Source organism: Pelophylax lessonae, assembly GCF_965119305.1.
Source record: "Pelophylax lessonae genome assembly, chromosome: 2".
Classification (NCBI taxonomy): Eukaryota; Metazoa; Chordata; class Amphibia; order Anura; family Ranidae; genus Pelophylax; species Pelophylax lessonae.
In genome coordinates this window covers 700,026,515-700,041,492 of record NC_138769.1, presented here as the reverse complement: position 1 = coordinate 700,041,492, position 14,978 = coordinate 700,026,515, and the positions used below count along the sequence as shown (strand labels likewise).

At 48.0% G+C, this 14,978-nt stretch overlaps 1 protein-coding gene across 4 annotated transcripts in view; it reads right to left on the bottom strand.

Annotated features, from left to right (window-relative positions):
• Window positions 1-14,978, bottom strand: part of FCHSD2 (FCH and double SH3 domains 2) — a 434,367-nt gene that overhangs the window by 97,212 nt on the left and 322,177 nt on the right. For all 4 annotated transcript variants that reach the window (XM_082245226.1, XM_082245227.1, XM_082245228.1 and 1 more), the window contains one exon: window positions 11,415-11,543. In XM_082245226.1, coding sequence (XP_082101352.1) covers window positions 11,415-11,543 — 129 coding nt within the window. The remainder of the gene's footprint in view (window positions 1-11,414; window positions 11,544-14,978) is intronic.

Sequence of the window (14,978 nt, the reverse complement as noted above, 5' to 3'; positions counted from 1 at the left end):
GGTTATTTTTTCTTCTCTTCACTGATAGGCGGCACCAATGGGGGGGGGGGGGTGTACTGATGAGGAGGCACTGATAGGTGGTACTGATGGGCACTGGTAGGCGGAACTGATAGGTGACACGGATGAGGCACCAGTGGGCACTGGTAGGCAGCACTGATGGGCACTGATAGGTGGGACCATGTGGCAGAATACAAATCGGCTAAAAAAAATGAAAAACTTTGATTTCTGATTTCTTTTTTTTTTTTTTTATTGGGGATGTTATATAGCAGAGAAAAAACTGAATTTTTGTAAAATCTTACCTGTAAAATTCCTTTCTCTGAGTCCTCCGACAGTCGCCGCCTCTTCATATTCGTCACAATGGGGTAATTGACCTTTGCTCCGTAGGAGTAGCTGGCAACAGAATATGTCAATATTAAAGCTTTTAACATATCCCACCCCCAGGGGGTGGTCCCCTCAGTCAATACCCTCCTACTTCCTGTATCCATACCTCAGTTTTAGTAGAATAGCAGTAGAGTATACAACCAAACCCCAAAAGAGGGGCGGGGGCGGCGACTGTCGGAGGACTCAGAGAAAGGAATTTTACAGGTAAGATTTTACAAAAATTCCGTTTTCTCTTACGTCCTCCGACAGTCGCCGCCTCTTCATATTCGTCACAACGGGGACGTCCCAAAGCAGTGCAAACATGAGGGGTGGGAAACGCAGCCGCGCCTAAGGCAACAGCGTCTCCACATCAGAGAAAGGAACCTTACCAAAGGAAGGAACCAGCTGGGCAGCATGAAAAAAACTTGCTCAACAGGAGCAACAACCCAGGAAAAAACAAATAACCTAGGGATAAAAACACATCCCAAACAGCTAAGGGTCCAAACAAGGGACCTTAAGGAACTGCCGCACTAAGAACCTTGCGGCCAAAGGAAGCATCTGCCGATGCCTGAACATCCACCTTGTAGAATTTTGAGAAGGTGTGAACGGACGACCAAGTCGCCGCCTTACACACCTGGGCCACAGAAGCCCGATGATGACAGGCCCAAGACGTACTCAGAGATCTGGTAGAGTGCGCCTTCACAGGCATAGGAGGAACTTTCCCCTTCAAAGCATATGCCTGTTCAATGGTCTGTCTGATCCATTTGGCGATGGTAGAAGCCGACGCCGCCATGCCCTTCCGAGGATCCTCTGGAAGGACAAATAAGGAATCCGACTTGCGAAAAGATTCAGTCGATTTCAGGTAAACCCTGATCGCCCGTACAACATCCAGGGAATGCAAATCCACCTCCTTCGGATGTTTAGGCTTCGCGCAGAACGAAGGCAAGACAATGTCCTCATTGAGGTGAAATTCCGAAATCCTCTTCGGAAGAAAAGAAGGGTTAGGTCGCAAGACCACCTTATCCAAGTGAACGACCAGATACGGAGACCTGCAGGACAAGGCTGCCAGCTCCGACACCCTGCGAGCCGAAGTGATCGCCCCCAAAAAGGCGACCTTCTTGGACAACATAGACAACCAGATCTTCCTGATCTGTTCAAAAGGAGCATGTTGTAACATGGACAGAACAAGATTCAAGTCCCAAGGAGGCAGAGGTTCCCTCCTAGGAGGGACTAGACGTCGCACCCCTTGAACAAAAGTGCTAACCAAGGAGTTAGATGCCACAGGACATTGAAAAAGAATGGCCAACGCAGACACCTGACCCATGATCGTAGCCAGCGCCAAACGCTGGTCAACACCCGTCTGAAGGAAGGACAACACCCTAGACACCGAGTACGTGCGAGGGGAATACCCCCTGGACTCACACCAGGCAAAATAGGCCTTCCAAGTACGGTAATAGACCTTCCCCGAGGAAGACTTCCTCGCGTTGATCAAAGTGTGAATGACCTCAGGGAAGAGACCCCTATCCTTCAGGACCTCAGTTTCAACAGCCAGGCCGTCAAAGCCAGCGACTGTAAAGCAGGATGGAATATCGGTCCTTGAGACAGGAGATCCTCTCGAAGAGGCAGACGCCACGGGGCGTCGACCGCCAGATTCACGAGGTCTGCGTACCAGGACCGGCGAGGCCAGTCCGGTGCCACAAGAATCACCGCGTGCGGTTCCGAGTTCAACCTGCGAAGGAACCTGGACAGCAGTTGAATCGGCGGAAACGCGTACATCAGTCGGTACTGATGCCACGGAGCTACCAACGCGTCTGACGCGTCTGCCCGAGGATCGCGCGTCCTTGCCACAAACCTTTTCACCTTGTTGTTCAGACGAGACGCGAACAGGTCCACCTCCGGAAGACCCCACTTCGCGCACATCTGGAAGACATCCGGGTGGAGGGACCATTCCCCCTGGTCCAGGGTCTGGCGATTCAGATAATCCGCCTTCCAGTTCTCCACCCCCGGAATGTGAACCGCCGTTATCGCTGGGACGTGTGTCTCGGCCCAAGACAGAATGTTGGCCACCTCCCGAGCCGCTCGGGCACTCCTGGTGCCCCCTTGGTGGTTGATGTAGGCCACCACCGTGGCATTGTCCGTCTGCACCCGAACCGGACGGCCCTGCAGCCTGTCCATCCAACGTCGAAGGCAGAGATTTATCGCTCGCAATTCCAGAATGTTGATCGGAAGGGAAGATTCCTCCTCCGACCAAGTTCCTTGGGCGGACAGAACGCCCAGAACACCACCCCAGCCCGATAGACTGGCATCCGTGGTGACCACCGTCCATGAGAGAGGACGAAAAGACTTGCCCCCCGACACCGTCGGGGACTGGAGCCACCACAGAAGATCCCTTCTGGTGCGATGACTCAACGAAATCTGGAGTTCCAGAGATTGCGGTCGCCCGTCCCACCTCGATAGGATCTCCGCTTGGAGACCCCGCGTGTGAAACTGGGCGAAGGGAATCGCCTCGAAAGCTGAGACCATCAATCCCAAACAGCGCATGCACGTCCGGATGGACGAGCACGGAACGTCCCTGAGGGACCTGACTTCTTCCTGAAGAGTCCTGAGTTTGTCGTCCAGTAGGAAGACCTTCGCCTGGACCGAGTCCAGAATCATACCCAGGTAGGGTAGACGAACCGAAGGGCACGGCATCGATTTTGGAAAGTTTATCGTCCAACCAAACTCCTGCAGAGTCTGCATCATGACGGACAGGTCCTTCACCAGACCCTGGCTGGTTGCAGACCGAACCAGAATGTGGTCCAGATACCCCAGGACAGAGATGCCCTGGGCTCTCAACAAAGCCAGAACCGGTGCAAGCACCTTGGTGAACACCCGTGGAGCCGAAGCGAGACCAAAAGGTAGCGCCACGAATTGGTAATGATCCTCTGCAATTGCGAATCGAAGGTACCTCTGGTGACCCTCGAAAATCGGGATGTGAAGGTACGCATCCTTCAAGTCGATGGAGGCCATGAATTCCCCCGGAACCAGGGCAGCCACCACCGACCGCAGGGATTCCATGCGGAACTTGCGAACCCGCACAAAGCGGTTCAGAGCCTTTAAGTCCAGAATTGGACGCACCTTGCCCTCCTTCCTGGGCACGGTGAACAGATTGGAATAGAACCCCCGAAATCTGTCCCGATGAGGCACCGGAACCACCACTCCCTGAGCCCGCAGGTCCCGCACCGCCAGGTGCAGATCCCGCAAACGCTCCGGAGACAGTTGAAGATTTGAGGGAAAAAATCTGCTCTCCGGCCGAGAGAGAAACTCGATCTTGTAGCCAGATCGAACGATTTCCTGAACCCACCTGTCCCGAACACGGGCCAGCCAGGGTTGAAGAAAACCGAGCAAGCGTCCCCCCACCCCAGAACTGGGTGAGGGCGCCCCTTCAGGCCGCATTGTTATGGGCAGCGGATCCGGACTGGCCGGACTTCTGCTTACCTGTCCACGGCTTCTTTTGAGAGCCTTGACCTTTGAAGGGCTTGCTCCTATAATGCGACCGAAAGGCACGAAAGGACCCCTGAGAGGGTCGAAAAGAAGCATGCTTCTTACCAGGAGCAACCTTAGCCTTGTGGGATTGGGGCAAGAGCGTGCTCTTACCACCCGTGATCCCTTTTATCAGTGTATCCAAGGATTCGCCAAAAAGGCGAGATCCGGTATAGGGTAGATTAGCCAAGGTTTTTCGCGAAGATTGATCCACAGACCAACACTTCAGCCAAACCAGGCGGCGTGACAACACCGCCACGCTGTGCACACGTGCAGCCAACGGGACTATATCCAAGTCCGCATCACACAAATACATGACTCCCTGATGGATTTGATCCACCATAGCCAGCGTCGCCGGAGGGGCAGAGTCAGCCACCAGGACGCGCCGAAGTACCTGCGTCCAATTCGCGACCACCTGAGCTGCCATAAGGGAAGCAAAAATAGCTTTTAGCATAGAACCGGTAACCGAATAAGTATGACGGGCAAGAGACTCCAGCCTCCTGTCCGTGGCATCCCGGAACACCGGGGTATCCTCAGCAGGAATCGCAGTGGACTTATTCAAACCTGCCACCGCGTGATCCACCGGAGGTGGCACACACCAACGTTTATCAGTAGGGGGCGTGAAAGGATAACGCAGCTTGAACCTACTAGGCACAGCAAAAGGCTTCCGTATATTGCGCCATTGTTCACTAACAGCGCGCTGAAAATCTTCAGTGCAAGGAAAAACCTGCGATGATTTGCGTCTCCGCTGCGTCCCATCAGAGGCCAGGACAGCAGGAGGACATGGCTCATCCTGCAAACGCAGTGTTTGTTTGATAGAAGCAACCAATTCATCCATGAGTGCAAGCTCTTCAGACGAGCCAGGGGGGGAATTATCAACCCCTTCAACCTCAGCCTCCACTTCAGACCCCACAAGATCCAGGGAGGAACGGGACCCCGATAAGGAGACCCCAGCCATAGCAGCCCCATCACCCTCTGTATCAGAGGAAATTGAAACTCTGGGCCGTTTTGTGGATTGAGCAGCCACAAGCATTTGCACCTGAGCAGCAAGGTTAGCCACAACAGTAGCCAAATCACCCCCTGGGGGGGAAACAGCAGCCCCTTGGCCTCCCACCAAAGTGAGAGGAAATTTGCTTTCCTGAGAATCCATGCCCCCAAAAGTTTGCAGAAGAACAAAGGGTAACTGCCCCTTTAAAAGCGCGGCGAGTGCAGCCCACCGCACACACACACCAGCACAAAGCCGACCCCCACAGGGAAAAGTACAAACTCAGGCAAGGATTACAGGAATAGAGAGGTAAAAACCTGGAGAGACCACCGCTGCTGCTGCCTCGATCGGTGCGCCCAGGGAAAAGGAAGTGATGCAATACAGGCCGCTCTAATAAAGCCTATGGAAGGCTACAAAAAAAATGGCCGCCGGGGGAGGAAGTAAAGGCAGAGATCCTGCAGTGCTAGCATGAGGCCGGAGCGATCTCCGCCAAAATGGCGGCGCTTGGCGCCGAAAACGCCGCTCCCCACACACAGTAAAAACACCAGTACACGTGCAGTATAGTAAAACAATAGCGGACCGCAGCAGCGGCCGCCGCATGTATGCATAAACACGATCCAATCATGCCCCGCAGCATACAGCCTGTCACACAGTAAAAACAGCACACAGTCTGACACAGAAACAGTGCAGCATAGCCCCCCTCCTTGCAGCCCACAGAATGCAGCCAAGACAGATAGGTTGCCCAATAGTGTGAACAGAGGCAGGGTTACACAGTCCCAGACTGACACCCCCCAAACAGACAGGTCCCCACACAGATACACTTACCTCCTAAATGGCGTGGGGAACCCGCACAAGCGATCAAGCCACTGCATATGGGACAGGGAGAGTCGCAGCCAGGACGCAGTAGAGCTGCGGTGTGAAACCGCATGGCGTCCAGTGAGGTAGCCACCTCACCACAGCATCCCTGCAGCGAACAGGGATGGGTCGTTCACATATGCCAGGAAAAATACCTGACTGAACGCTCGATGGCAGGCTGAGAAGCCACTGGCCCACAACCTGCGACCAGGGGGGCCAGCCCGAGACCCAGCCCGCACGATCCTCTTCATCAGAAGACCTAACTAATGCTGACAAAAGTAACAGCTAAGTAAAGAGAGAGAAAAAAACTCAAATAAAATCAAAAAAGAAGAGAAAGGCTGAGACAAAATGCCCCAGCATAGAAACATCCAGCTACTCCTGACAAGCTAGACAATGAAACTGAGGTATGGATACAGGAAGTAGGAGGGTATTGACTGAGGGGACCATCCCCTGGGGGTGGGATATGTTAAAAGCTTTAATATTGACATATTCTGTTGCCTAGCTACTCCTACGGAGAAAAGGTCAATTACCCCATTGTGACGAATATGAAGAGGCGGCGACTGTCGGAGGACGTAAGAGAAATGCTGCTTTTTTTCAAAAATGTTGCTCTTTTTTGGTTTATAGTGCATAACCAAAAAACCGCAGAGGTGATCAAATACCACCAAAAGAAAGCCCTGTTTGTGGGGAAACAAAAAAGGACATTCATTTTATCTGGGTACAGCGTTGCATGACCGCGCAGTTGTCAGTTAAAGTAATGCAGTGCCGAATCGCAAAAATGGCCTGGTCATCAAGGGGGCGAATCCTTCCGGTCCAGAAGTGGTTAAACAAGACGATGCTCCTGCATGGTGTAAGGCTCTGCAATAAAATGATGCCTGCAGCACATTGGCATGAACAGGCCCCTGGGACTGTGTTGGACAATGCTATCCAACGGGGCTAATTTTGCCTAGATACACTTTCAAACAGCAATGGCAGCTCCCATGTTCTGTAATGTAATGGCCCCTTTAATAAGGCAGCAAAGAGAAGTCATCTACAAAGCACAGTAGCTGAGAGTAACCAATCATATTTCACTTTAATGGAGTCAGATCGGGGAAGGTTATGGGTCACGCATCATCATGCCCCTAGCACTGCCTTATTATTGAACAGGCCAGTAGAGAAAATTTCCCTAGAAGAATGGAAATAAGAGAGCTGTCAGATTTTCTCTGAACACTTCCAGTACACAGATCCTGTGGCTGCACACCTGCACCAGACTGGAGAGGAGCGCTGCCTGTGCCATCAGCACATCACTGCACACACATGTATATTTAGCCTTCTACCTCACCAGCTGCTGTGCCGAGTACAGGGAGCAGGTGGGGCACCGGGAAGGAAGGGCGATGTACAAAATGTCTGTTTCAGCATTATTAACCTGAAAATCCCAAATCATACACTTCATTTCCAACTTTTGAAAGGAAATGGCAAAACAACTTTTTGAAGCCTGGATGCAAAGTGAAAAGCAGTCGCTTTGCTCCCCTGAATGCTAGAACTCCTGGCAGGAGAAAAGCTACCTATTTATTATTATACAGGATTTATATAGCGCCAACGGTTTATGCAGCGCTTAGCTAAATGAAGGCAGACATTACAGTTACAATACACTTGGTACAAGAGGATTCAGAGGGCCCTGCTCAATAGAGCTTACAATCTAAGAGGGAGGGCCCTCTGATACAAAAGGTAATAGCTGTAGGAATGAGCTGAAGGAGCTACTTAAGGTGGAACTTTATGCTAACAAAAATTAAAACGGGGAACAGGCAGGATTTTTAATGCAAAACACATGCTTTGTCTGATCTGCGTTAGGTTCCATGCACTCAAGCAGTTTTTTTAAACTACAAAAATGCTGGAAAAGGCGCTAGATAAAAAAACGCTGGTAATAGCTTTGTGTAGCAGCGTTTTAGGAGCGTTTATTAGCGTTTTTGCAGTAAGGCTCCATGCACACTGGCTTAACCACTTGCCGACTGCCAACAGTAATATTACTGGATTGCCAGTGATTCTGGCGGTGCACACCACTGGAGCCACGCTCCCGCAGCGTTTAGACACAGCGGGAGTCTGGCCGCAGGAGGAGCGGCTCCAATTGCCGCTGCCCTCCCCGATCATCAGGGAAATGGTGAGAAGACCCGCCTGCTTATGTAAACAAAGCAGGCGGATCTTCTCAGCGACAGACAGGAAGAGATCATCAGATTCAGCATAGCTGAAACTGCGCTACCTGCTCAAGGGAAATGGGGATATGGTGCCAAATTGTGCAGTGTATATAAAAGTGTGGACTAAATTAATAATCCAACATCCCAAAAAATCAAGGAATCAAGAGTGATAACATCAATCATAATACCATAAATAAATTAATTTATGAAAGTGCATCGTGTCAAGTGGAATACTTGTTGGGTATATAATGGTACCCTTACAAAGTGATGAGTGCTAGTGCAAGTGCAGCGAATAACGGAATAATAGTGCTCAATAATGTGCTATTTAAAAACTTTATTGACTAATAAATGTGCTCACTGTGGTGTAGATATATATAGTAACAGTATTGAAGGTGCTAATCAAATAATATTCTCATAAAGTGTTTTGAATTAAAAATAATAATATTAATTAAAAATAATAATAATGGGGAGATTACTCCCAGTGCTGAGTGTCAAGCAGTGAAATACCAATTGCTTCCGGTGATGATTAACCGGTTTCGGTGCGGGTGCTTGTAGTGCCTATACCCATATTCAGCCAACTGCAGGCTATAGTCCACTGTCAGCTGACGTCACTCAGCTGTTCCAGGTTCTGGAGGGTCCCAACTTTAATGTCGGGATCCACCCAGATGCCAGAATGGTAGCTGGCTCAGCTTCTCAACGAGCCACTGGGAAACTGGGCCAGATGCTCCCACCCTCTCCACAACCCAGCGATCCAGTGAGCTCCGGAGGCGAGAGCAGAGAGTGCCGATTGACAGCCACTGCTCTCTGCTCACTGAAGACTGAGAACGGAGTGATCAACAGTCTTTGCTCAATCAGTTTTTGGTGTAGAGGCAGAAGGGGAAAGATGCATCCATCTAGGTGAGTATAAATGCATTTTTTATGGTTTTTGTTTTCCCTTTTTAATTCTCAAATGTCTTTTACTTTTTTTTTTTTTGCTTGCCCCTTTAATCCCAGACACATTCCATGTCTCACAGATATGACTTGCCAGTACTGAAACAATGAAGTTATTAAGACACAAACAATCCAGTTAGGTCATTGCAATCACCCCCTAACCTGTCTCCGACCCTACAAGTACAAAGCACAGAGGAAGTCGGATCAGACCAATTGTATAAACAGCGCCAACGCCCTTCCACTGCAACAATTAAGAGCAGAAACACAGCCGTTATCTGCAGCCTATCCCTGTATGGGAAGGTTAGGAAAATGGACAACGCACAAAAAACAAAAGGACAAACACTATCGACAGTGGTGCACCAAAATCAAAATTCGGAATGCACTTGGCTGAAATCCGGAATGGACAGTTTTTTTAAAAAATAAATACATTTTTTTTCTATATAATTGAAATATTTTCGACTTTTAAATTAATTGCTTTTGAAGCACTTTTGCGATAAAAAAGAAGTACAAGAAAAATGCAACCCCTTTAAATTCTATGTATGTCTTCACACTGTCTAATTGCGGTCTTAAAAATCCTGCTTGCGGCATTTCTGGTGCACATTTAGTCAGTTACAAAAATGCACCTCCCATTGAAAAACACATAAAAAAAAAACGCACCCGTGTTGCGTTTGTGAGTCACGTGGCCTATGAAAAACACACTGTAAACGTGGTAAAGTCTCACATTTTTCGGTGGCCATTATTCGCATCTTTTTTATATCTGCAAAATGCTGATAACTCTATTTTCAATGGCCAATATAATCGGCACATCCCTAATTACTGAGGTCAAATTGACAGACTTTGAAAGATGTGATGGGAAAATTGGAAGGCCCAGGATGGAAACCTTTTCTGGAATGAAGGAATTTCTGACAGTTCATGTGGTTTTTGTTCAAAAAATTACATTTATTCCAAAATCAAATGTTAAAAGCCAATGAAGTTTTAAACTGCTTTGGATTGGCATTCGCCAAGTCATTAAATGAGAATTTTCATAGTTACATAGTTTGCGAAGTTGAAAAAAGACATCAGTCCATCCAGTTCAACCTATAATGAGTGTGCTTGCTGTTAAAGCAGTAGCATACTAAATTTTTTTACTTTTACCTACAGGTAAGCCAATAATAAGGCTTACCTGTAGGTACAATAAATATCTCCTAAACCTGCATATTTGCCCTGCATGCAGGCGCTGACACTAGCGGCGCATGCGCTCTGAAGGTCCGGCGGACCTTAAGAGTTCCCTCCTGGCTGCTTGCCGGAAAGTGACTCCTGCGCGCATGTGCGGGAGTGACGTCATTGCGGCTCCGGCCACTCACAGCGCCGGAGCCACCGAACATAGAAGAGACGCAGAGGGAGCATGACAGCTCCCACAGCGGTGCCCAGGCGACCATGTCGGGGCTTAGTTTTAAGGTAAGTATTTCATAATGAGCTAGTATGTGATGCCTTTGTCTTTGTCTTGCAGGGTTTGTTTGTTTTTTGGCAGTATACAACTGCTTTAACCGTACATTGTATACCCCTGTATGTTATGGTCTTTAAGGTGCTCATCTAATAGTTTTTCAAACTATCGATGCTCCCTGCTGATATCACTGTTTGTGGAAGAGAATTCCACATCCTTACTGCGCTGACGGTAAAGAACCCCTTACGTATTTTAAGGTTAAACCATTTTTCCTCTAGTTTTAGTGAGTGGCCACGTGTCCTATTGTATTCCCTTTCCCTGAAAAGTTTGTTCCCTATGCTAGGGTCGCCAGTACAGTATTTGTACATTGATATCATATCCCCCCTCAATCGTCTCTTCTCCAGAGAGAATAAGTTCAATGCTTGTAGTCTTTCCTCATAGCTGATGTCCTCCATTACCCTAATTATTTTTGTTGCCCTTCTCTGGATACGAAATGTTAATTCAGTAATCTACTAAAGAAACCTATACATGCACAGGGAGAACATGCAAATTCCATGCAGATAGCGTCCTGGTTGGGATTCAAACTGTGGACCTCAGTGCCGCAAGGCAGGAGTAGTAAACATTACATCACTGTACTATTTTCCCTGCAGTGCATTTTCTATCACTAGATGACTTCCATCTGATGTCCAGCACCATTCAACCCACTTTCTTCTGAACCCAGGTCATCCTGGACTTGGCCAAGCCTGTGATTGGATGGTGAAATGGCACATTAATTATCTCATCTCTCGTTCATTCTGCTCTTTCCTCCTATCAACATGCTTCTTGTCACAGCATATGAACGGAATTGCCTCCTTCTCACACTCCATTTCTGCTGTGCAGACTGCATGAGGTCACAATCAGGTACCTACATTTAAAAATACATTTAGTGATGTATTAATAAGGATAGAGCTTTATTATTATTATTATTATTATTATGATGTTTCAACTTTAACTGCTTACTTAGTGAAAGAATAAAAGGTTTCAAAATTGCAAGAAGGAGGTGCAATTAAAGACCTGGGATAACCAATCTACTTTCTAGCAGCTGCTGAAGAACTACAAATGCCAGAATGTGGGTACTTGTGGAGTCTTATCGTGGCTTAAACACATCAATTCCCAGCCCAAATGGACTCACCTTCATGGTATTTGCCAGGTCCATCTGGTAATAGCGGTCCTGATGGGCGTTTGCAGCAGCCAGGGTGAGGAGATAGTCGTTGCGGGCATGAGTGGCCTTGGCATTACACTCTTGTCTCCGGGCTTTTAACTGAATAGAGAAAAAAAAAAAAAAAGTTAGTTGCATAGGTAAAAGGTATGCGGTAATATGTATGGGGGGGGGGGGGTCTACAACACTAGTGTAGGTAAAGACAAAACCTTTTTCTTTTTAGTTTTGGTTGGAGTGGGAAATCCCTGTTAAGTTTTTATTGCTGCCTGTGTCCCCACTAAGTAGAGACCCACCCACCAGGGGCTGATTGGTAACTTTCGGCCCAGGGGGCAAGTACAAGCCAGAAGCCCATGGTGCAGAGACTGAGCCCCCTCCCACTCTCCCTCTTCCCGGCCTCCTCCTGACCCCCCATTCCATGCTGAACCCCTGCTCCAGGTACTTTATACTCACCGGCTGAATATGGGTTCCCGACCTGGCCAGAGGGGGCCGGTTGGGGGGAGCTGGTAAAGCTCGGTCGGCGCAGGCTGGTGGAGTCTCCAGTGAGGCAAAGAACTGGCCTCTTCTCACAGTTTACACCATCCATGCTGGGGGGGGGAGTCTGCAGCGGGCAGGGCATCAGAGCAGCCCGAGGGGCAATTGCCCCCCTGCCACCCACCCTAATGACCACTGTCATTAGAACAGAATGTGGAAGTTGTCACCAGAGCAAGAGGTGAGAGGAAATCTTTCAATGGGGACACCTGTTTCAGTGACAAAGATGGGGATTCCCTCACTTTGGAGACCTCCCTCCACTTCCTGCTGTGTCTACAGGACAAAGACTGCCCCCAATGGGACTAGGACAGTTAAAAATAACCCGATGGAGGTTTTAACCCTTCCCTACGCAATCCAAAACAAAAAAAAACATTTTGGCTAAGCATACACAAAGAATAATAAGAGCCCATTCACACTAGCGCGACTTGTGAGGCAACTTGCGTTGCCCCAGGTCGCTTGACATAACAAAAGCAATGTTAATCAATCAGTGCCGTCCTAATTGGCACTACTGAAGTCGCTCCGACTTCAGAAAAGGGTCCTGTACTACTTTGAGGTGACCTGTGATCCGACTTGTCCCATATACTTCAATGGGAGTCGCCTCCTTATCTTAATTGAAGCGACTTGTTATCAGACTTTCCAGGAAGAAGAAAGAGATTAGCCAGGCATTCCCCACATTGCAGCCATGCCTATTTGGTATATATATATATATATATATATATATATATATATATATATATGTAATGGTATATATATTCCATTATCTCCGCTTGGCCTGTGTGAGTAGCACTGGTAGACACCGATAAGTGGCACTGGTGGACACTGATTCGTGGCACTGATACGTGGCACTGGTGGACACTGATTCGTGGCACTGGTGGGCAGTGGCACTGGTGGACACATACGTGGCACTGGTGGGCAGTGGCACTGGTGGACACATACGTGGCACTGGTGGGCAGTGGCACTGGTGGACACTGATACGTGGCACTGGTGGGCAATGAGGAAATGAGGAAATGAGTAAAAAAAAAACAGAAAAGGGGAATTAGGTCACAACACATCATATTCTGATCGGCAAAACACAAAGTCATCTGTCATATAAGCCGCAAGTCGCGCTGAAGTTGTGGTAAAGTCGCGGCAAAGTCGCGGTAAAAAGTCGCTCCGACATGGGGCGACTTATGGTCGCGGCAGTGTGAACTGGCTCTTAAAGTTATTATTTGTAAACCCTTATACAAATAAAATATAGAAAAAAAATTATTTCAGCAAAGGTAGCACACCACAAACACTATGAGAGCAGGGGTCCCACCTTTGCAAGATCGTAAGGTCTCGTTTAGACTTGCGATTGAGCTGCATTTTTTACAACCCCCTCTTTACTTTAATATAGGTAGAAGATGGGGATGTTTACATGTCATGTTCGCAATGCTTCGCTTCTTGACCGCAGCAAAGTTGACACGGCATGTAGTGATAAGCGAATGCCAAGCCCGCTGAACGCTACACATTCCAGTCAATAGGGAAGCGACGCAAACGCCCCGCAATGCACGCGGCTGCAATGCATTTGTTGGCAAAGATTGGGTTAAAACAGGAGGTGTCCCATCACTTCCTCACTGCCTGACCGTAACCTCTGGAGCGTGATCCGAACGTGGATTCAGAGGCAAGAGAGATTTAGACAAATGTCTAAATCCACCCTAAAGGCTTGTGTAGTTGGGGTTCAATTTACTTTTTACAATTTTTCTTTTTGCTAACGCCCGTATGCGGTACACATGTTTACTATAGCTTGCCCACATGCACAGGAACAGCAGCACACGGGCATCCACGTCAATGACAAGCTGTACCCCTGCCTGGGTGGAGGAAATATGCCAGCAGGTAAGCTAAATGAACTCAGCCGGGCCGTGCGCAAGCATTCTTAAAGTGTATTCATAGCCAAGCTCTTTCTCTACTTTTGCTTTTGAGTGAGAAAGAAGATATTTTTAGCTTTCGATCAGTTGCATCTCCTGGAAAGGAGGCAAAGAGAATCTTCCATTGAGAAGCGGCACAAAAAAAAAGAAAAGAAATTAACGTTTAGAAGCATTTTAAGGCTGATTCTATCCCCATGCTCCCTCTGTGTTCTTTCACTGTTTCCATAGCAATGCAGCAAGGGACCGCTGTACAGAAGAAAAGTTCAATACTTTCCTCCCCAAAATAACCTAAAAATGTGACAAGGGCCGTGTTCACCTTCTTTACCCACGCCCTTCACAGTATATCATTTCCCCAAACATTACAGAGACTAAATGCTAGTACAGGAAAACCCAAGATCGGTAAGTTATCAATACTATCTAAAACTGAATACGTTGAAATAAAGTGATACTAAACACACAGGGTTTAATTTACATGGCACTGTAATTATTTTAATAAAAAAACAAAACAAAAAAAAACAAAAAAAAAAACATCTAAGTACCTTTTTCCTAATCGATATATAGCGGTCACATGACCCAGCTCTCTCCTATCCTGTCTGCAGGGAAACATAAGCAGAAGGAGCTTCTAGTCCTCTGCTGCTGGCCACATGTTTAAAAAAACAGCCTTTGGAATGCAGAGCAAAAATTAATTAATATCAACAAACAGTTTTAAGAGCCGGTTCACAGAGCGATCCGACTTGCCGGGGCGACCTCACAAGTCCTCGGAGAAGCCGGCACGGACTTCATAACATTGAAGTCTATGCAGGTCGCTCCGGGTCGCCCCAAAGAAGCTCCGGACCCTTTTTCTAAGTCGGAGCGACTTGTGTCGCTCCTATTAGAACGGGTCCACAGCTTCTCTATGGCAGGCGACCTACGGCGACTTGTCAGGCGACCAGGTCACCTGACAGGTCGCCCCAGTGTGAACCGGCTCTTAATTGTCATTTGAAATCAAATATTTATTATTTTTTTTTTTTCAAATAACATGGTGTGGGCAGATTTCTGCCAGTCAGGCTGTGTCACACCCCTCCAGCCTGTTGTATTAGAATAGGAGGCATGTTTTCCGTATTAACTGTGTTGGAGTATGTTT